We start from the raw sequence: 21281 nt of genomic DNA on the forward strand, positions 1-21281 counted from the left end.
TTCCTGCTGTTAAGTATTATATCAGGGGACTAACTCCTGTTCATCCCAGCCGTTGGTTTACTTCCTTAAAGTTCCCATATCAGTTTACAGAGCTTTCACCTGTAAGAGAGTGTCCAAACTTTAGTACAATAAATAAATAAGTTATGATTGGGGGGGGAAGCATCATATTTTTAATCTTACTCTCTATGCTTTAGATGTTTCTGTGGAATGCTGACTGCATTCTCTTTACCATGGGAATGAGTGCACTGGGATGGTTGGCAGGACAAGCCTTGTTTTGCCAACTTGACTGACCATCTGGAGTAATGGAATCAAGGAAATAGAATAGCACTTAGAATAAGAAATTAGTGAAATTAGCAATGTTGACAGCACAGGAAATTTCAGGATTGTCAGTGGATATCTTATGTACCAGAGTAGGAAGGTTTTTCTGGCCTGCAAGAGCAATCTGAAAACTAGCTAGAAGTAATTGTGATAGAGGAATTAGCAGGTAGCAGAAGGGAAGGAAAGACAAGCAGCATGAAGCTGCATAGATCCCTGAAGGTAAGGTTGAAAGATTTTACCTGATGCAGCGGAGCTGAGATTAGGAGTGTGGACAGTAGTGTTTAAGCAAGAAGGTGAAATAGCTGATGTTATTAGTACCTTGTGTTCTGCGAAAGCTAGTACAGTTTTCATGGAATGATTGTCCATTAGAAATAATTGACTTCTCACTCTGTACCAAATAATATTATTGATGATTTATTTGCATGTACACCTCAAAGGTGAACACAATGTTAATGTTCTGGGAAAAGTAGGAAATTGCACAACTGTTTTCGAGCACAGACGTATGAAAAGATTCAGTCATACACAGTCTTCATCCTAGCCATGGACTGTAGAAATTCTGGGATGGATTTATGGCAACAAAATTCAGCAGCAGTAAAAGCACTGTAGAGAATTTAATTTTTAATATTGTTGGGAAATGAGCATAAAGGTTTGTTCTATTTTATTAAAAAAAAAAAAAAAAAAAAAAAAAGAAAAGGCACCAAACATTCTGAAAAACATCATGCTGCTTGTATGTCATACCATAAAACTTTGTCTTACCGCTTTTATCTATGTTTAAGAAAGTCTTAAATGAAATAATTTTGAAATTGCCTTGATTGTCTGGCTTGCAGATTATCTTTAAATCTTATACAGCAGCTGCTATTATGATTTCATTGAGTTACAAAATTGGCCTGTGTTTTTCAGTGTGGTAACCTACTAACTTATATAGATGCATATGCTTCTGGCTAGAGCATATGAATGAAAAGAAAACAGTAGAACAAGCTAAATGGGCATTTAGAACATCTGTCTTTGTGTTAAAAAGGGAGATTTAAATATAATTACAATGTTTTTGGCCATCAGAAATGCTTGAATTATTAGAAATTATTGATGTTTGCATTTTGTTTCCTTTGTAATGATGTACGTAGTGTTACATATTTACACTATGGCTCTGTGTTGGTAAAGCTTTCTGTTAATGAGAATAAATGTTATTTAAGTAACTATATGAAATAAATATCCTTCTTAGTCATTCCAGAAGTACTGCTGCATGAAAATTATTCAAAGAACAGCCATTGAAATGTTTCTACGATATGAGTACTGAAGTGTAGCTTCAGTCTACATTATTTCTGTTGCTGTTTGGTTTTCCAGTGCATTTGCTTTATTTATTCTTGTGGTGCTGGTATTATTTGAAGTTACTACAGCAACCTGTCACCATTTACTATCATAAAGTATGCTGGGATTTAGTTGCTAGGTGTTGAAGTTTGTTGTCTTACCCATATGACCCTAATATTTTTCAGTTGCTTCTTTTCTTGTATATGTTGCATCCACAGCTAATGTGCACTTGAATAACAGATGTTTTTTTTTCTTTTTGCTTTAGCCAATATTTTGCAATGCTTATACTAAAGGAAGCCAGCATTATAGTTCATTAAAATTTTATATAAATTATGTGGTTGGCTTTTTTTTTTTTTTTTTTTTAAATGGATGGGGAGTTTGAATAGTTTCTGAGACACTTCCTTCTGTTTCACTTTCATTTGACTTTCTCTGTGCTTCTGGTCCTGACAGAATTGTAGTGTTCGTACCATCTATTTTGTTTGTTCTTTACCCAAGTTTTGAAAGAATATCAGCAAATCAGTTAATTCAAGAAGTATAATTCAGTGCTGCTTCTGTTCCTGGATTCTTTTGTATTTAAATGTGTGTGAAGGTTTTAAAATTGGAAAGCATACATTTTGTTGCATCTCTTCGAATTGATCCAATGTATTCCAAAGTTATATCTGATAATTCTTCTGTGAGTATTCTCTCATCAGTTGAATGTTTACTTAGATACTTTATATATATATATATATATATACATATGACCTAGTTTTAATCAGCCTCTCTGTTCTAATTCATGAGATAAATCCTCAACGCAGCTGAAATGACTTGTTGGGATTCTACTTGAAGTTCATCTTGTTTGCTGCAACCTTTTTCATACTATTCAATCACTATATGCAATGCTTGATTAAATGAAATACTTTTTTGAATCCTAAGCATTAGACTATTGTATTTGTAGGTAGTGCTTGGTTCTGAATTTCCTCTGTCTGTCTAGTGAGCATGCAGCCCGCATTCAAAGTGTAATAAGTAGTTCTTGTGCAGAACTTACTGTATTTTCAAGCAGTTCATGTTCTTTGCATATTCTAGTAGGAGAATTAAACAGCATGGGAGAATTTAAATGAATACATAGAGATTTGCAGATTTGATCACAGCTCTCCCCAGTCCTAAATGACACTGAAGTTCTAGAAGTGATAATGGTGATGCTGAGACAGCATGGGTACTTGAATGATCTGAGGCTGCATTTGAGGAGTGAATGTTTATTGCTGGTGTTTGGGGATTAGGAGGGGAGGGGCAAGCTTTTAACCTATGAAGGAGCTAGCAGTTAATTTCTAATAGTTGAGATTGCAGACAAGAAAATTATTAGATATGAAATGGTATTTGTGTATTTCCCTGCTTAACAGCTGCATGGAAATGATGGAGGAAGTTTTTTTAGCACACCAGCTTTACTGACAGCTTTATTTATCTACTTATCATTCAGTCACACTAATATGAATTTGATAGTTTTGTTGCAAGGTGGTATATGTGATCTTTGTTTATGGCTCTTTTCAGTAATCAATCAATCATCTGGTAATTTTAAAATGACAATACAATTTTAAAATGACAATATAATAAGAACAGATATAGCTAGACACATTTTAGAAGTTGGTTTCAACAACAACAAAAAAAACCTTCTTAAAGTCTTTATGCCTTTAAGCAACATAAAAGGTCTATTTAAAGCTTGCAAAGAAATGCTACTTATTTCAAGAAGTGATTATTTAATATTAGTGCAGAAAGGCATTTTCTGGCATATGTTTAACTACTAAAAACACAAGCTGTTTTTCATGTATAATATTCTCTAACTTCTGTCAGTAATTTTTTTCAAAATCAAGACATCAGAAGGAAAAACACAGTTTCAATATTGAATCATTTGAAATTCATTCATTATTACTTCCAGCTTCATATTTAACATCACAGAAAACACTTTTCTAACCCATAACTGTAAAAGTGAACTACTACAGCAGGAAAATCAGCATTTCTTTTTAAAAAAGCATCATTACCCGAGAACACGATACCTTACCTGAAATCTTTGGCTTTACCCGCAGAAAATGTGTCTTCCTAGGCTTACAAAGTAGACAAGCCTGTTACTAGCACTAGTGTCACTCCAAAAGAAGGTATAATAGGTCCTTTATATTGTAATTTTCACTGTTTGTATGCCAGAAGTGTAGTGGGTCTGCTCACGTAGGAATAAATAAAAAAAATAAAAAGGCAGTACAAACTGAACAGCAGCTAACATATGAAACTGAAAGACCTCTAGTGGCCACAACCTGAAGTTAAAGAGGGCTTCCCTTTAAGTGGTACACAAAATGGTCGGGGATGGCAAACTGCAGCTGATACTTTGGTAATGTGTGCCTGTGTTGCCTTTCTGGCGTAACAAAAGTGTAAAGTGAATCTGAGTTAAACTGAGAATCTGGTTAGTAACAAGGGGAAATAAGCTTCTGGTCAGAGGGACAGGGGAGTCACCTCTAGCTATCCTAAACAAGCATGATGAAAAGGTTCAAACCAAGCTAGAAAGTTATTTTGTATCATCTCCTTCATAATCTCTTCTTTTAATATAGTGAAGGCAGGTTCAATTTAAAACAAGAATTCAGGCAATTAGAATGCATCAATAAGGAGGATTCTTTTCTGTCTTACAGGTATACTAACAATAGTTAAGCCTGCTACCACTGAGATATGAGGAATATCTTTCTGAGTCTCAGTCAAAGGCAGTGAAAACCTAGGCTTATAGATAATTTTATATTTTGCAACACTTCATCTTAAGGAATTGAGAAAAAAAGTATTTCCTTTTGAGGAAGTTTGGAGTTTTGAGAGATGAAAATAATAGTATTTTATAGAAGCTTTAGAGTTCTGTAGTAGTTACTTAAACATCTGTAAAATATATCCTTTCTTGCACTATTTCTTCCTGTAAAATACCATAGCCTTTGTTTCTAGGATGATTAGAAAGTTTTGATCAAATATATTTTTTCTTCCTATGAATTCATAATGAAAGAATCCTAGGAAATATCACTTGCCTTTTAAGAGTCTTATAGTAATACTGAGTTGTATTTTATATATAAAGTTTTCTGGTTGCAGATTGTGTGCTTCCATGTGCTTTTCATAAATGGTGCAGATTTTTTCTCCAGAGCCTATTGCCAAGGTAGCTTTTGAATTACCCTCTCTGAGTTCTTACTATGTTTCGCATATGGGCTTGTGAAAGTTGTCATTTGATATTATTTTAATATCCTTTAAAAATAATTATTAGGCATTTGGAATAGGTCTGATTTAGAAAGAATAAAGTCCAATATCTAAATTAATCTAGATGTGTGTTATGTTTCAATTGATTTTTTCTCGTTTTCTTTCAGAGTCATTTTGTTGCATGCATGACAGCAATCTTAAACCAGATGAACAACCAGCATTACTCAGTTTACATTGAAACTTTTCAGACAAGTTCAGAGCTAGTGGTGAGTACAAAACAAACACATAGATGATAAATAATTAGAATTATTTTATTAGCTATGAAAAATAAAGTGTTGTTTTGAACTATCTTGCCTGATTCTTCTTAGCATGAAGTCCGTTTATGTACATTTTCTGCCTCTCCATCATTTTATTGCCTCCCTCTTCTAATGGTGTCTTTGTACAATACTAAGATCAGAAATTTGGAAAGATATAAATGTCACTATTGTTGTCCATAGCACTTAGGAAGTAATTTAATAATCAAGCATTAAGTAATGAGATCTTTGTTTCACTCTGTTTTGAGGAGAAACAACAACAAAAAAACATACCACCACCACCAACAAAAAACAGCAGCAAAGCAATCCCTGACTATTCCAACCCTTCATCCACATTTTGCACATCGTGATCTAGTTCCACTGTTGGTCAAGATAATGTGTGCTAAATGCAATTAAATGCAACTTTTTATATCAGTTGTTCCTGGCATAAATTAATGATATTTGGTGTGCATTTCTGTTTCGTACCATTGGTCACTGGTTTCAGGAGACCTTTTTCCCTTAATTTATACTCCTGACATAAGTCCAAAATAAGTCTAGGTATTGGCTAAGGTTTTGTTTACATGATCTATGGGTTCTCCATGGAAGTAATACGTTCAGTTGGCAAGATTTGTCCGCTTTCCTTTCTTTGTTATAGTCAGTGTTGTGCCATAACTGAAATTCTAGCAGATCAAATCATGGCTAAATTTTGCAATTCTTCATGTGCCTGAATTTACCTGAAAACATAGGAGTATTTTAAAATAACTTCAGCTTCCAAGCAGTTTATGTACTTCAGGTACTTGGTCCTAGATAATATCTAGAAATTCTAATGAAGACTATCAGGTGTAGTAATACTTCATCTGCTTGAACAGATCTGAAGAGCACATTTAAAAAACAAAACAAAACAAACCAAACTCTTTTTTTTTTTTTCTCCATTTATAAAGGCATCAATTTGTTGTCTTCTTGAGCATAAGCATGTCAGTGAAGATAAAGACTGTTTTTCAAACCATGGTGTTGAAAGCTATTGTTCACTTTTTTCTCTAAGTAATTTGACAAAGTACAAATGTTGCAGAGAACTGCTTGTGAGGTTTTGGTAATACATGTAGATGATGACATTTCATCTTGCTAGCCTCAGATTTTTAGCTGACTTGCTCAGAAATTCAGGGGTAAAACTGCACATATGCACTATACATGAAATAGAGCTTGAATTATGATGTTCATTTTATTTTTGTTCAGTATACCAGAATCTCTAAATAGTTGTTGGAAAAATATATATTTTTTTGGAGGATTTTCTGTCTGTGCCTTAAATTTTTTATTTAGAATACTAAAATTAGACTAAATCGACTAAGTAGAAAAGTGTATTGTTTTTCAGATCTGTTAATTTGTTATGCATTATGAGACTGGCTAAATAATATGCAATTCAGCAGCTTTCCTATATATAGTACTAAAACTTTTTATTTCCATTCATTTATGGCATATCTTTTCTTAAGAGCTCAACGTAACAACTTTCTTCATTTTGATTCTGGGGCTGCTCTTTTGCAGGACTTCAGTTCCAACCCTGGGTTTACTGGTATCAGCGGGATTTTTTTCCATTAACTTCACTAGGAGCAGAGTGGAGCCCTCCCTCTTAGTTCTTTAATTGCAGCAGGAACACTTATGTGACTGTGTAACACAAAGTTTATTTACTGTATTTTGCTGTTCTAGGACTTCTTGATGGAAACATTCATAATGTTCAAAGATCTCATTGGAAAAAATGTTTACCCTTCAGACTGGATAGCAATGAGCATGGTGCAGAACAGGTAAAGTGGGGCTGGAAGTTCAGTGCTTGTGTTTTGTGTGCTTCTGAAAAGTGAACTTGTTTTATATCTTCTGAAAACAAGTGAAGTTTTGCCATTCCAACTAAGATAATACCATTCCAATTTGGTGAATGTCAAGAAGAGGTCAACATCTGAAATAATTTACTGACGATACATTAAATAGCTAGCTGCCTGTGCTCTAAATCCAGTTACAACAAAGGAAAGAATAAGTAACATTGAAGTGGAAGTAGATAGTTGGTTTGTACGGTCGGTGACAGTCAACAGAAGCCAAACTGTAAAAGGCCAGTTAAATCTTAATTGTACCATTTCAGCATGTCCTCAGTGAGTTAACTGTGATGCACGAGCTAGAAAGCAATTTTTTTTTTTTTTTTTCCTAAGCTGATATGCTTTGTTGGATTGCTGAAAAGATCACAAAGACCAGGTCTTTGAGGGCATCTCTGTATTTGTAGGAGAAGTCTGGGTCCAGGATGCTTTTTGAGGAAGTGTATTGCTATCTTATGTATCATCTGGGGATTCATTGAGATTGATTACTTCAAACATCTACATTACCTATGTAGATCAAGTTGTCATCTAAGCAGAAGCTTGTATAATCAAGTTTATCATACTTGCTGCTATTTACTCTATGAGAAATTGCTATTAATAAGGTATCTTTGAGAACTCCAATATAATAAAATTAACTAAAGGAAAAATATCTTAAACCGTGCAGATTGTACACTTTAACCTGTGGCTATAATCTGTCTGATTTGGTGTTGTCATAAATGATAGTGGGATAAGCCAAGCATTGGTTGATCATGAGAATGTTGTTTGATCCTGTGTATTGCCCATTGGAATGGTTTATTGCATATTCATTTAAATTATTATTATATAAGATGATGTGCTGTTTGCTTTTAAGGCATATCGTTATTCCCAAAGCCTCTTAATTGGCCAAAGACAATTCCCAAAGTGAGGCAGAGGCTCACTGATGTGGGAGTGTTCTTATTAGCAACTGAGAATCAACAGAGTACTTTAACAGAGAGGAAACAGAATGTTTTCTTGTTTGTTTGTTTGTTTTTATTTACTTTTCCTCTTTCCTTCCATTAACAGTAAGTTGGGAAGAATGTTCTTTTTCATGTCATGCTAGATGGGGCAGAACACTTTGGGAAATAGTAAAATCCTCACTGAGGTCATAATACCTGATATAATAGCTGAGTTATTTTTGTGATCCTTCATGGTCAATTTAATTAACTTTTGTTAATGAGGGTTGCTTACTGCACACTTCTTCCTAGTTGCTGCTGCTTGTAAGTGCACTTTATTCCACTTGTGGTACATAGATGATTGGCTATCAGCTTATTAAAAGCAGTAATTCCTAGGTACATGGCTTTGTGGGGAAATGCTTTTTCTGGTTTAGGTAAAACTGTATGGTCCACTTCATCTCTCAGGTATTCATAATTTTAATTTAGAGGCACATCATTTCTCCCAAGAAATACCCATACCTCATTGTCTTCCTGAACTGCATAGGATCTGAGATTCACTGAGTAAAAGAAATGGTTATGGCAGTTAGCAATTGAAACATTCACATCCCTTCTGTTCCTCTGGGCTTTGAAATGGTAATTGCTCAGACTGAGTTTGAAAACACTTGATTATATCATAATTAGTGCATTGAATCAGTTTTGGTTAGAGTCCAGTCTGAAGTGGTTTCATAAGCATATCCATTGTTTCTGTGTCCATATGATTTGTTTTTTGAATCTTGTCAACATTATACTTAGGTATTTTAGTCTACTTTAGGTAAACTAAAAATAAAATTCTACAGGACTTTTTCACCAGTGCATCTTAAGGTTGGACACTATTTGCTGAAAAAGTCCATGTGAGATAAGCATAGGGTATTTTCTAACACCAGTAGTTAAGCTTTTTATAAAATATGTTTTCATTACCTGTGTCTGTGATTGTTTTCAGACATAATTCAGAGTCAAGTGATCCCTAGACCGTTTTAAGTCTAACTTGAAGAGTTTAGCACTGACGGTATTTGGCAAAACAGCTGGAAATATTGCTGATTTTCTTTCATTATACATACTAAAAATAGCTGCTTTTTCGCAGATGAACTGCTTGGTAACACCCTCAAGACCTGGTACCTCAAGATCTCATGTAGCTCATATGTTGTAGTGGCACTATTAGTTCAGGAAAATCTAATTATGGCTTCAAATCAGTGCCACCTGCAACCCCAGATATCTCACCATTCGTCAGACTACCAGCAACTGTATGTTGTATCATTAGGTCCTGGCCAACCTGCAGAATGAGGCAGAAAAAGTTCCAATTCTTCACCTAGCACAGGGTAACATTTGAAGAAATGGAAAGTAGGGATTTAGGGATTTCAGACCTTTTTTTTTTTTTTTTTTTTTTTGGTAACATTGGTGAATGGCTTAGTTAAACATGACTTCTGAAAAAGTAAAATAAAATAAAATTCCACACTATACATATGCATATTTCTCATCAACAGTATCTTTGAATAGAAAAAGTCTTTTCAGAGCAAGTAGCTGGTTATAGTATTGATCTGTGAATTACAAAAAAAAAAAAGAAAAAAAAAAGTTGATTCGTGCTTTATGAGGAGATGGCATTTATAAAGTTGCAAGCACAGCCTTTAACAAGTGCATGCAACAAGTTTAGTAGCTGTTGGACTGCATTTTCTTTTAGACATTAAGAATAAAAAAACTTGGGCTGGTATTAACAATTTAAGAACGTTTTTCAAGAATGACAGAATGGTTTGGGAAAGAAGGGATACTGAATGCAGTTGCAGGAAGTATGGGAACATGCCTTTTTTAAACAAGTTTAATTTAAATACAGATGGGAGGGATGCTGCAAACTGTATATTGCTGCTGAAAACACAGTCTTCCATCTATCTGTTGGTGGAAATGGAAACTTTTATTTTCACATTTTAGAAATATTTGCTACTGTTACTGGTATTGATGTCAGTGGATATTGTGACTATGCACAAGTGCTAGTGGAACTGACTCTACACAAGGTAAACAAATCCAGTTAATAAGACTGTGCTTTATTCTTTACTCCAGCTGGTGCTGGAGTTCAGTCTGAGACTTGGTTCTGTCTCTGACAATTGTGATGGGATTTTTAAATAGTGAATATCAAATTACATATCAAAATAGGAAAAAAAAATCCTTAATATTACTTTCTTGATTATTAATAGGAAGTGATTCTATTCTCAGAGGAAAACTCTGATTTATTCTATACAGATATGTTTCAACAGTTGGCATAAAACATTGCCTGTCTCATTGTTTGTCTTGCAGAGAATAAAAAGGGGTGTTTATTTATTTATTCCTAGGAGGAAAAAAATGCAAACACTTCAAGTTAGTTTTTGCTCTTGTTTTCAGGCATGCATTAGGAGTTAAGATTGGTTTATGTAACTAAATATGGATGACAGCGTTGCAGTTTATCCTGAGCAAATAAGACAGAATTTGAAAGGCTGATCTATTGTGTACAAGTTTTTTTTTCTTCTTTCTTTTGGTCTCGTTTTCCTTGGGAAACATTTGGCTGGCCTAAGCAGGCTTGACAGAAATGCATCTGTCTTTATCAAGTGCTTGAATTTTCAGGGGGTCAGGCAGAAGGCATTTTCACACATGCTTATGGCATATAGCATAACTTTGTAAATTAAGTACATGAAAAAGTATTCTAAGCAACAAGTGTAAATGTCTAATGAAAATATCCCTTAGTGTATGAATGCACAAGAAGGTATATGAAACATAACAGCTTCAGATGGCTTGTACTGTTCAGTCATCATTTTAATCATTAGTGATAAGATGTGCACTTAGAGGGTTTGTTTCTGCTGTGAGACTAAAAATGTGCTGAAATGAAATTTCCCTCTGTGTGTGTGTATATATAACGCATATGTAATGGTCCTTTCAGAGGTAGAACATTTTATTTATTAATTTATTGTTCTTCTACATTGGATATTTGGTGCACAGTGTCCCCAGATTGATGGATTTGTATTTCCTTTCCATTAAATCTAGGGAACTCTGTTTCCTACTTGTCTTTCCAAGTTCTCACAAAAGTCAGTACTTTAATAGAACAAATGGAATAAGATTTGCCTTGGGAAATGGAATAAGGCAGATAAAGAGAAGAGGCAGTTGTTTCATTGTGGATTGTAAGCTTACTTCCATGGAGAGTTAAAATTCCAGCTGCAGCTGATATGTCTGACTGAGCCATTCAGTGCTTTGCTGTCTTATAAACAGAACATCTCTTACAACCATGCGCGATTAAATCTGGTTCAGCCTGATGTAACCCTACATTTCAATCAATCGCTTCTTCCTAATACTTAGTACTACAGTATGTTTACTCACACTAACTGTATGTTGCCCGTTGTTAGCCATGTTATGCAATTGTCTGCTTACTGAGCACCTAAACAATTATGCGGTGACTGCAGCAGATCATCCAAGGCCATCTTGACTGCAGCAAGACAGGCTATTGCATATCATGGTCACAGTACACATTAGGTGTGTATTACGTTTGATGGTAGTCATTTAGTCTTTCATCTAAAATGTAGAGAGAAAACATGCTGTGAGTCATCCTTTTCCCCTCCCACTGCAAAGTGGCTCATCTTTCTTGGGGCTGATTCCTAGGATGCTCATGCTCGTAGAGTACAAGTTCTTCAATTACAAGTGAAAATCTCAGTGAGGAGAACAACCCAACTCAGAAGAACTTGTTAATGTGGTGTTTTCAGAAGTTCGGCAAGATATAAACTGTTGTATGTGTACTGAAAACACCTGTTGTATGGGTACTGAAAAATTCAGTACCCATAATTTTCATCAGATGTAGAAGCTATACCGCAATCTTTCCATGCTCTCTTTTCTGACAAGTAACTTCAATCAATGCTTCATATCTGAAGATATTTCTAGGAAATTAAAAATGAGACAACTGCATATATGTAACATTATTTTGAACAGCTATCTTGTATTTTTGAAAGCTACATCACAAAATAACCCTGTTGGTGTACTATGAATTTAATGCATAATGATCTTTTTAAGACCTAATCTTTTGGTTCGGTGCAACTACCACTGTATTGATACAGTTTCAGTTGTGAAGTAGTAAACTCAAGTAAGTAACACTTAGACAAAAGGGAAATGCATATTTGTCTGTAATTACAGTTTGTATTCTTATCTTCAGAAAAAGTCAGGCTTCCTTGGAAGTTAAAAAAAAATAAAAAATACACAATCTATATTGAATGTGTTTACTTGCTAAGTATTTTCAATAAGAATGTCTGGAAAAAATAGAAAGTACATATACTGTTATAAAATAATACAAGTAGAGAGAATTTATTTCAAATACAGAAAATTTATTAAATGGGGAAAAGAAAAAGCAAAGCCCAAATACTTTTTTTTTTTTTTAACCTTTAAAATGTTTTGTTGAGATCATAAATAAAATACAGAGCCTGAATGCAGAGCTTTAAAAACCAACTAAATGACAACAAAAAGAAAAAAAAAAAAAAAAGCCCACTTAGTATTATGCACTGGCTATCCACAGCGTTATCCATTACTTTAATGTAATAGTGCAATTTTAATCATTTGACGTTTGAATAATAGGAGTATTTCTTTCTGTAAATTTATTTATCAAACTATCACCTTTGCACAAGTATTAGATATATAAAAATGAGGACTAAATGATATATAGAAATATTGCAGTAAGGGTAAATCAGTGTTAGCAGAGGGGAAACAAATATGACAGTATTTATTAGTGTATGGCATTCTGAAGCAACTATGTTAAGTCACGTATGGTTCTGACTTTGTATCTTTTATTCCCAGTCTTGATCTAGCACCAAAGACGTGTGATTTTTATTTTATTTTATTTTTAATCAAGATATTACTACTCTGAAAACAATTAGCTGAAGTACATGAAAAAGGAGAGCAAACTCAAGTTAAAAGATACTCATAGTATAAAGAAAATTACTGAGAATGCTTTTCCAAATATGTTACTTGTATCAGGAAGTATTATGCCAGCTTTTTATCCACTTGGTTCTCCAGCTTTGATGTTTCTTGAAAGCATGCTAAAGATCACATTTTCAAAAGAGATTTGCATGTACCTAATATACAGTTTCAAAAAATTAATTTGTATCCAAAATGGGAGATAAGCAGTTTTTAAAACATGCTGTAAGTAGATGCTGAATTAAGAGCTGCGTATAAACAGATTGCTAGCAAAATAGACATCTCTAATGGAAACTGTCATGTTTTGCATTTGATTGTACAGCAGCAAAACAATTGCTCATTCTTGTCTTTGTCTAGGTGTTGCTTTTGTACTACTGTCAAAATACCTCTGATATTTTGTAGCATGTAGTGGTTTTGTATGCTTGGCATAGCTATTCAAGGTAAATTTTTCAAATAATAAGCACTCTACTAATAAAGAAATTGAATTGTACAAAACAAGTTTTAACTGAGACAGGAGAAGCTGGGTAATAGTTACTTCTAAGCAGTTGTTTTCTGACCATGCTGTTTGCATAGAGTCTTGTCATACATTGACATAAGCGTTTAGGAAAATTCTAATAAAAAACCAATTTTCATTCGGTCTGAATGGTACAAAAATTCTGCTTCAGTCTGTAGTAATACTGAATTGAAACAAAGGAAGAAATATGATTAAATTATACTACTTTCTTTGCACCAGTGGTCATATTTTTCCAGTTACAATGGAAGTGAATTGCTTCTTAAGTGTTGACATTATGATGCTCTTAATAACAAGATTTCACATGGCTGCAAGGTTTTTAAGTAGTATTTCTTTTTTACATTGCCCTTCATTTCTAAATTAATGATAGTTTGCCAGTTTGTTAGCAGATTATTTCTGTGGTTAACTTGTAAAGATTTTTTGTTATCTAGCCATTATCTTCACCTGTTTTCTCAGTCTTTCCCCTGCTGTTTTGGTCACTGAAATAGTAAATGTATGTTTCTGATTTCGCCTGTCACATTGATTGATTGCCTGGTCTCTCTGTGTACTTAATATCTTCAGGTGTAGTTTATAATTCCTGGTTATTGTTTCAGCCATTGATAATGATCAGCATTTGTGATTGTGTCTGACCTGCTTTGCAAGTCTCCTTAATTTCACATGCCGTCTTGTAGCTCTACATGTAAGAAAGAAGAGGAAAGATGACAGAGGCCCACAAGAGAATTGACTTTAGTAGCTGCTTCTCCTTTGTGCCTGCTTCATGTTAAAAAAAGGTGTCCTCTGCAAAGGCATGAGGATGCTCCTATCAAGTCAACATAAATGATATGGAAGCATTATTTTGGCTCTGTTTTCCCTACTCTAGTCTTCATTTAATTGGCATAACTAGCAAGACCATGCCTGTCACAGCTCAGTATAGACCTTCAAAATAATAGTTGATGCATCTCCTAGGCTTTGAAAGAACTCTCATATTCTTTCATGATCAAGTAGAGGGTTCACTAATGAAAGTGCTGATTGATTGGCCTTTGGGGATTACAAACACAAACTTGCCAAACTAAAGTTAATGCAGCTCCTCCTGTCTTTAATTGTGGGCCATGTTCTTTGAAGGAAAAGCGCATAGGGCATTTGGGAAGAAGAATTGAATTTTAAAGCGTTTTTGTGTCTTCATTGTTTTTCAGATATGGTATTAAAAATGCAAATTTTTAAAGATTTCTTGGAGTAAGACTTTTCACAACACGGGAAATAATGTTCTTTTCAAGCTTTTTTTTTTTTTTTTCTTTTTTCCAATTATCCAGTAAAAGTCCATATTCGATTACATCTTTGCAGATATTGCAGTGTAGTCATACCTTCATACCTTTAGAAGACGTAGTGAACATGGGTTTGGGTTCACAGATAACTAGATGACTGAATTCAGTCTTCACCTCAGTATCTGGATTACTTATATCAAAGTTGAAACCGTGAACTTCCAAATTTTATGCTGTATTGTGTGAACTTGAGAAGACTCTCAAGTCACTCTCACTGCTCTTAGACTATTGATTTAGGAAGGATTCATGTATGAGAGTCAGAGGGATGGTGCACTCATGGTTTTGGTCTTTCATAAAATTTTGTGGGCCCAGAATTTTATTTCTTTTATTTAGTTTGGCTACTCAGAAAATTGTATGTGCAGAGCTAAGTGAAGAACATTGTTTGAACTGTGAGCAGAAGAGGAGTGCTGAGTCTACTGAGTGCTCAGCCTTTTTGCAACACCAAGCTCGTTTATTTACATGGCTATTCATGGTTTTAAATACAAAGGGATATTAGACTACTGTTTGTAATTATCTTGGCCACAGTGTTCTGAAACTAGATGCAGAGAAAGATGTCTTTGGCAAAGCCACTGAAGAACAGCAATGCCTATTTAAGTTGATAGATTGCAGTGGAGAGCCATTACTTAAAAATAATTTCTTAATGCAGTTTCCTTTGGCTTTACCTTCATGCATAAAGTCTGCTAAAGTTCACTTTTTTATTATTATTATTTTTTAACTGTAATCATCTCTTTGATTTATGCTATAAGGAGCTGGTGCACTAGTTCTAACTTGTTTGCTATAAATAACTTGGAGTTCCAGATCTATTTTTTAGGTTTATCCCCTATTTGCACTTCAAAAGCAGAGACAATGTGCAGACCTATGTTACTATTAAATAATCACTTCTAAGGAATAACCTAGGAACCCTACTTTGATTAGCATCATGACTACATGACTGCTTATGACTACATCTTTTCTCTTTTTCACTCCCTCTATTTAAATTTGTCTGGAAAAAAATTGGAAATAAAATCTTTGTCTTAACATGACATACATTTTCAGCTTTTTTGGTCTTAGATTGTTAGTATATTTTACAGTGCTATTTGAGCCATATTTAGAATATACATCCAGTGGTGTAGGATTCTATTCTTTGGGCTTTAATATGAAGACTTCTTATAGTGCTTGTCAGAATTTGAAATCAATTTATCTGCCAGTAAAATAAATAAAAGTAGAAGCAGTAGGACACTGAGAAGGGTACAGGACATAGCAGCAGCTGAACCATGATGATCCTTTTGCTCTTCTAAGCCAAAGCCTTGCCTTTGTATATTTAAATTAAGAGCAGAGACTTTGGCCTTGAAGATCGTCCATAAATCTCCAGGCCTAAGAGGCTGGTAAACGAGAATAACAAATGCTTATAAACTCAGAAATTATAATTGAAATGACTGTGGGTAAAGGAATTTTAATTATTTTAGATCAAAATTGCTTCAATCAATGAGAAAATAAATTCCATATTACTCAGGTAACCGTAGAGATCTCTCATAATTGAACACTTGAAATAATATATTTATAGCCCCTTGTAGTGATTAAAGTTAGTGGCAAATGTGAACAAGAGAAGTTTAATAACAAAAAACATCTAATTGAATTACATGTATGAGAAACCAAAATCCCGTCCTTTAATCAGTCTAAAGTTGGAAAGCAGAACTGAGCAGATCTCTCCACATTCCAAGGAAGGATCTACTATGGAAGGAAAGGGATGGGGAGCAGATTGTGGCCCTCACAATCCACGAGGAAACTGTTGGCAACCTGCTACAGCACTTAGATGTACACAAGTCGATGGGGCCGGATGGGATCCACCCAAGGGTGTTGAGAGAACTGTTGGAAGAACTGGCCAAGACACTTTCCATAATTTATCAGCAGTCCTGGCTATCAGAGGAGGTCCCAGTCAACTGGTGGCTAGCAAACGTGATGCCCATCTACAAGAAGGGCTGGAAGGTAGACCTGGGAAACTATAGGCCTCAGTGACAGGAAAGCTCATGGAGCAGGTCATCTTGAGTGTTATCACGTGGCACTTGCAGGCAAGCAGGTGGTCAGGCCCAGTCAGCATGGGTTTATGAAAGGCAGGTCCTGCTTGACAAACCTGATCTTCTAGGACAAAGTGACGTGCTTGGTGGATGAGGGAAATGCTGTGGATGTGGTCTGCCTTGACTTCAGTAAGGCTTTTGACACTGTTTCCCACAGCATTCTCCTCAAGAAACTGGATGCTCTTGGCTTGGACTGGTGTACGCTTCGTTGGGTTAGAAACTAGCTGGGTAACCAGGCCCAAAGAGTCGTGGTGAATGGAGTTAAATCCAGTTGGAGGCCGGTCACTAGTGGAGTCCCCCAGGGCTCAATACTAGGGCCAGTTTTCTTTAACATCTTTATTGATGATCTGGATGAGGGGATCGAGTGCACCCTCAGTAAGTTCGCAGATGACACCAAGTTAGGTGCGTGTGTCGATCTGCTCGAGGGCAGGAAGGCTCTGCAGGAGGATCTGGATAGGCTGCACCGATGGGCTGAGGTCAACTGCATGAAGTTCAACAAGGCCAAGTGCCGGGTCCTGCACCTGGGGCACAACAACCCCAGCAGCACTACAGGCTGGGAGATGAGTGATTGGAAAGCTGCCTGGCGGAGAAGGACCTGGGAGTATTGGTTGGTAGTCGGCTGAATATGAGCCGGCAGTGTGCTCAGGTGGCCAAGAAGGCCAACGGCATCCTGGCTTGCAAAAGAAACAGTGTGACCAGCAGGGCTAGGGAAGTGATTGTCCCCCTGTACTCAGCTCTGGTGAGGCCGCACCTCGAGTACTGTGTTCAGTTTTGGGCCCCTCGCTACAAGAAGGACATCGAGGTGCTTGAGCGGGTGCAGAGAAGGGCGACGAAGCTGGTGAGGGGCCTGGAGAACAAGTCCTACGAGGAGCGGCTGAGGGAGCTGGGCTTGTTCAGCCTGGAGAAGAGGAGGCTCAGGGGCGACCTTATCGCTCTCTACAGGTACCTCAAGGAGGCTGTAGCGAGGTGGGGGTTGGTCTGTTCTCCCACGTGCCTGGTGACAGGACAAGGGGGAATGGGCTAAAGTTGCACCAGGGGAGGTTTAGGTTGGATACTAGGAAGAACTTCTTTACCGAAAGGGTTGTGAGGCATTGTAATAGGCTGCCCAGGGAAGTGGTTGAATCACTATCCCTGGAGGTCTTTAAAAGATATTTAGATGTAGAGCTTAGGGATATGGTTTAGTGGAGGACTTGTTAGTGTTAGGTCAGAGGTTGGACTAGGTGATCTTGGAGGTCCCTTCCAACCTAGATGATTCTGTGATTCTGTAAGTTATGTTGCACTGTGACAAGATAATTACTTTCAGTCATTTTTCAAGATAATTTATTCTGAAGTTGGATAGTATGTGCTACATTTTCCTGAGCTGTTCCAGGGTCCAGTCTTTTTATGATCTTTTTCTATCTGTATCTTCTCTGTTATGTCAGTTATAATATGTGACTAACATTATGAATAATCATGTAATGAGAATGATTTCTCCAATCAAATGAGTTATCTTTCTCCTCTTGGAGCAATGTTTAGTTCTTTAAAGAGGAATATTTTTTTTCAATATTCATTAAAATTATACTTTGCATTTTCATCAAAATCTCAGTGTTTATGTGAAGTGAACCTGTTTCACTTCACACTTGTGGCTAGTCAATAAATATGCCCTTCTTCTGAAGGGGGAAACTGAAGCATATATGTATAAAGTCACTGAGGTAGGTACAGCATGGCATTGGCAGGAGCCAGGAATAGAATTCAAACCTACTGCCTTACAATGACAGAAATAGACTCATCCTCCAGGCAAAATACAAAAGCATGAAAATATTTGGAACTTGACAGCATGGAAGTATTGCATGCTTTTTGAAAATGTGTCATTCTAGTATATCAGATAAAAGATATCTGTGAGAAAGAAAGAGATATTCACACAAAATAGCATACGTAGGATTATATTGTATAGAACTCTATCAATATTTTTAATATGCTCAGTAATTTTTTCTGGACATTAAATACATTCTTATACTTTTTGTAAAGTGTCCTTGGGGCTTTTTATGTATGGCAAACATTAAACCGCAAGCTCTTCACAAAAATTTTAAAATATGGTACACACAAAATACATCCATATTATGAAGCAGACTCACACCAGTATAGTTCATGCACATTTGGGTCATTATGATTATTTCTACTCTATTTTGCACTGTATTTCTGTGCTAAAAGGCAAAGTACTTCAAAGTCTTTTTTTTTTTTAATTGTAAGGCATATTATCAGCACCATACTAGGTTCTGCCCAAACAGGATATTTAGGTGGTGGGTTAAGATGTGAAAAAAACAGAAGATGGGAAAGGGAAAAATAATCACAAAGACTGAGGACACTCCCTTCTACCCCAACAGAAAACTTTGAGTGAAGGGAAAACTGTGAGCAGTTGCAGCTTAAGGACTTGATTATGTGAGTTGGCAATAATTTACTTTGTAAATCAAAGGAGAAGCTAGAGCAATATAGTTCTAGAGAAAAGATGTGACACTAAAAGGGCCTTGACCCAAATTTTCTACTTGGAATAGTACCTCTACTGTTCTGTTTATGCTGGAAGACCAGGATACTATGTCTGTGTTCTGTCTAACCATGTATTTATTTTTTTGTTGTGTGTGTGGACCATTTTTTTTTAGAATTCCTTTTTAAGCAAAATCTTAAACTCTTTTTATCAAGTATCAGGCAGTTCTGTAGAGATAAAGGTACCCATGAGAGTAAAGCATTAGCAAAGAATATGTTGAGTTTGTTGTGGGTAGTGGGGGGCAGCGTGCTGAGGAAATCTCATCTCCCAGAATAAGACTAAGCCACAGAAGAGGCCAAAAGCGAAGTACGATAGCCTATTCAGACCAACATAAGCTGAAATTGTGGTGGATAGACAGGGCAGTTCCATGAGCATGTAGAGGTTGTTTATAGAGAGTGGTGATAGCCTGGAAGAACAGTGTTGAGCAAAATGAGGTCTCTTGAACTTGAAGTGATTTGAAGACACTCAGCATTTCACAGATCAGACCCTTAATTCAACTGGCAAAATTAGCTGAACTAGCGCTAGTGAAGATTAGATCAAATTGCTTCCTAGACCATTGGACACAAGTTCATCCAAAAGCGTGCGATAATGAGGCAGAGAAACACAGCACCCTTAGAAATGCAGTACCTTCCAGTGGCACCCTTACTGTAGTAGTTCAAATTATACTGTCTATCTGATCACATGAAATAAGAAAGAAATCAGAGGAAATAGGAAGACACAGCACTGTGTACAAACTATTTCATTTCCTTGATCACATCAATGTTACAGAGTAATGTTAGATGGATAGACAGAAGGCTTTAGCCCTTACAGTTTATTTATTTATTTTTATTTTTTTATTTTTTAGTGATAAGACCTACATCCATTTCACCTGGTATTTTTTTTCTGACAGTGGCTTGTTAAAGATTCCTAGGAACAGTATAACAGAGCTGGGAGTAAAGTAACACTGATTTCTGTGTTCTCCCAGCCTCCAGTGACTGATGACATTTAGTAGTCCTCCTCTGATTTTTGTCTTTGATGCATCTAATAGCTGATATAAAATACAGGTATTCACAGCATCCTGTAGAAATGATTTTCACAGCTTATTTCTTATTTTGAATATACACCATGATTTTGCTCAGTGTTGTGCACTTCTTGCATGAAAAACAGCAAACAGTAGGTCTCTGTTGTTTCTGTGGTACTTCAAATTTTATAGGTTCTACCATAACCCTCTGTAGTCATATTGTGTCCCTTGACTGAAGAAACCAAGTATTAGCCACAGTCCATTAAATGTAATCATGTAATCATTTTTGTCACATTTGTTTGCTTTTCTACTCTCTCTCTCTCTGGTATTTCTTTATCCTTTTGATGAGAGCCTAGAACAGCACACAGTATCCAACACTAGGATGCAACTTTCCTTTGACAGTAACATATGGATACCCTGTGTTCTCTTAACATTTGCTACTAATTCAAATTAATTTATTGTTTTTTTGTTTCTTGTTTTTTTTTTTTTTTTTTTGTTGTTGTTTTTTTTGTGTTTGTTTGTTTTTTTCCTGATGCCATTAAACAGTTATTTTTATTTTTGTTTGTTTGTTTGTTTTGTTTTGTTTTGTTTTGGTGGACCTGCTTTTTACAACTATTAGATCTTTTTCCTGATTGGTAATAGCTAGTTGATAGTGAGTGACTGCGCTTGAGTAGGATTGTTTTTCCCTTGTGTTCAGGACTTTCAGGCTGCAGTACATTTGTCCCCACAGTGTTTGCAACAAAAATATTTCAACTTAAAACTAATAATTTTAGCTTTGAAGTAGAGGGAATAGGATGATTTGCTTTTCAAATTCTAAATTGAATGAAACTATTTATTACACTTTATAAATTTACTGCAATACACTTGATCTTTATTTTACAAATACATTGTGCTGGAAAGTTAAACAAAGAAATCTGCTGTACAAATGTCATTTAATCTTGCTGCTTTAATAATAAGTACAAATAGTTGTTGCTTTTCAAGCTAGAGGCATCACATTTACACTCTTCTACTTGGAGAATACTATGTATCAACTCAGCTTTGAATGTGGTTTTATAATCCACCTGAGGAGGAAGAT

General features: G+C 35.7%; 2 protein-coding genes across 3 annotated transcripts in view; one reads left to right on the forward strand and one right to left on the reverse strand.

Annotated features, from left to right (window-relative positions):
* Positions 1-3814, reverse strand: part of INSYN2B (inhibitory synaptic factor family member 2B) — a 35207-nt gene extending 31393 nt beyond the window's left edge. For both annotated transcript variants that reach the window (XM_032196785.1, XM_032196786.1), the window contains exon 1: positions 3659-3814. The gene's annotated coding sequence lies outside the window, so the exon portion shown is untranslated. The remainder of the gene's footprint in view (positions 1-3658) is intronic.
* The window catches only part of DOCK2 (dedicator of cytokinesis 2), a 187729-nt gene that overhangs the window by 111503 nt on the left and 54945 nt on the right, over positions 1-21281 (forward strand). The window contains exons 28-29 of the mRNA XM_032196787.1: positions 4980-5078; positions 6807-6901. Of these exons, the coding sequence (XP_032052678.1) occupies positions 4980-5078; positions 6807-6901 (194 nt within the window). The remainder of the gene's footprint in view (positions 1-4979; positions 5079-6806; positions 6902-21281) is intronic.

The sequence above is a fragment of the Aythya fuligula genome, chromosome 14 (genome assembly GCF_009819795.1).
Source record: "Aythya fuligula isolate bAytFul2 chromosome 14, bAytFul2.pri, whole genome shotgun sequence".
NCBI lineage: Eukaryota > Metazoa > Chordata > Aves > Anseriformes > Anatidae > Aythya > Aythya fuligula.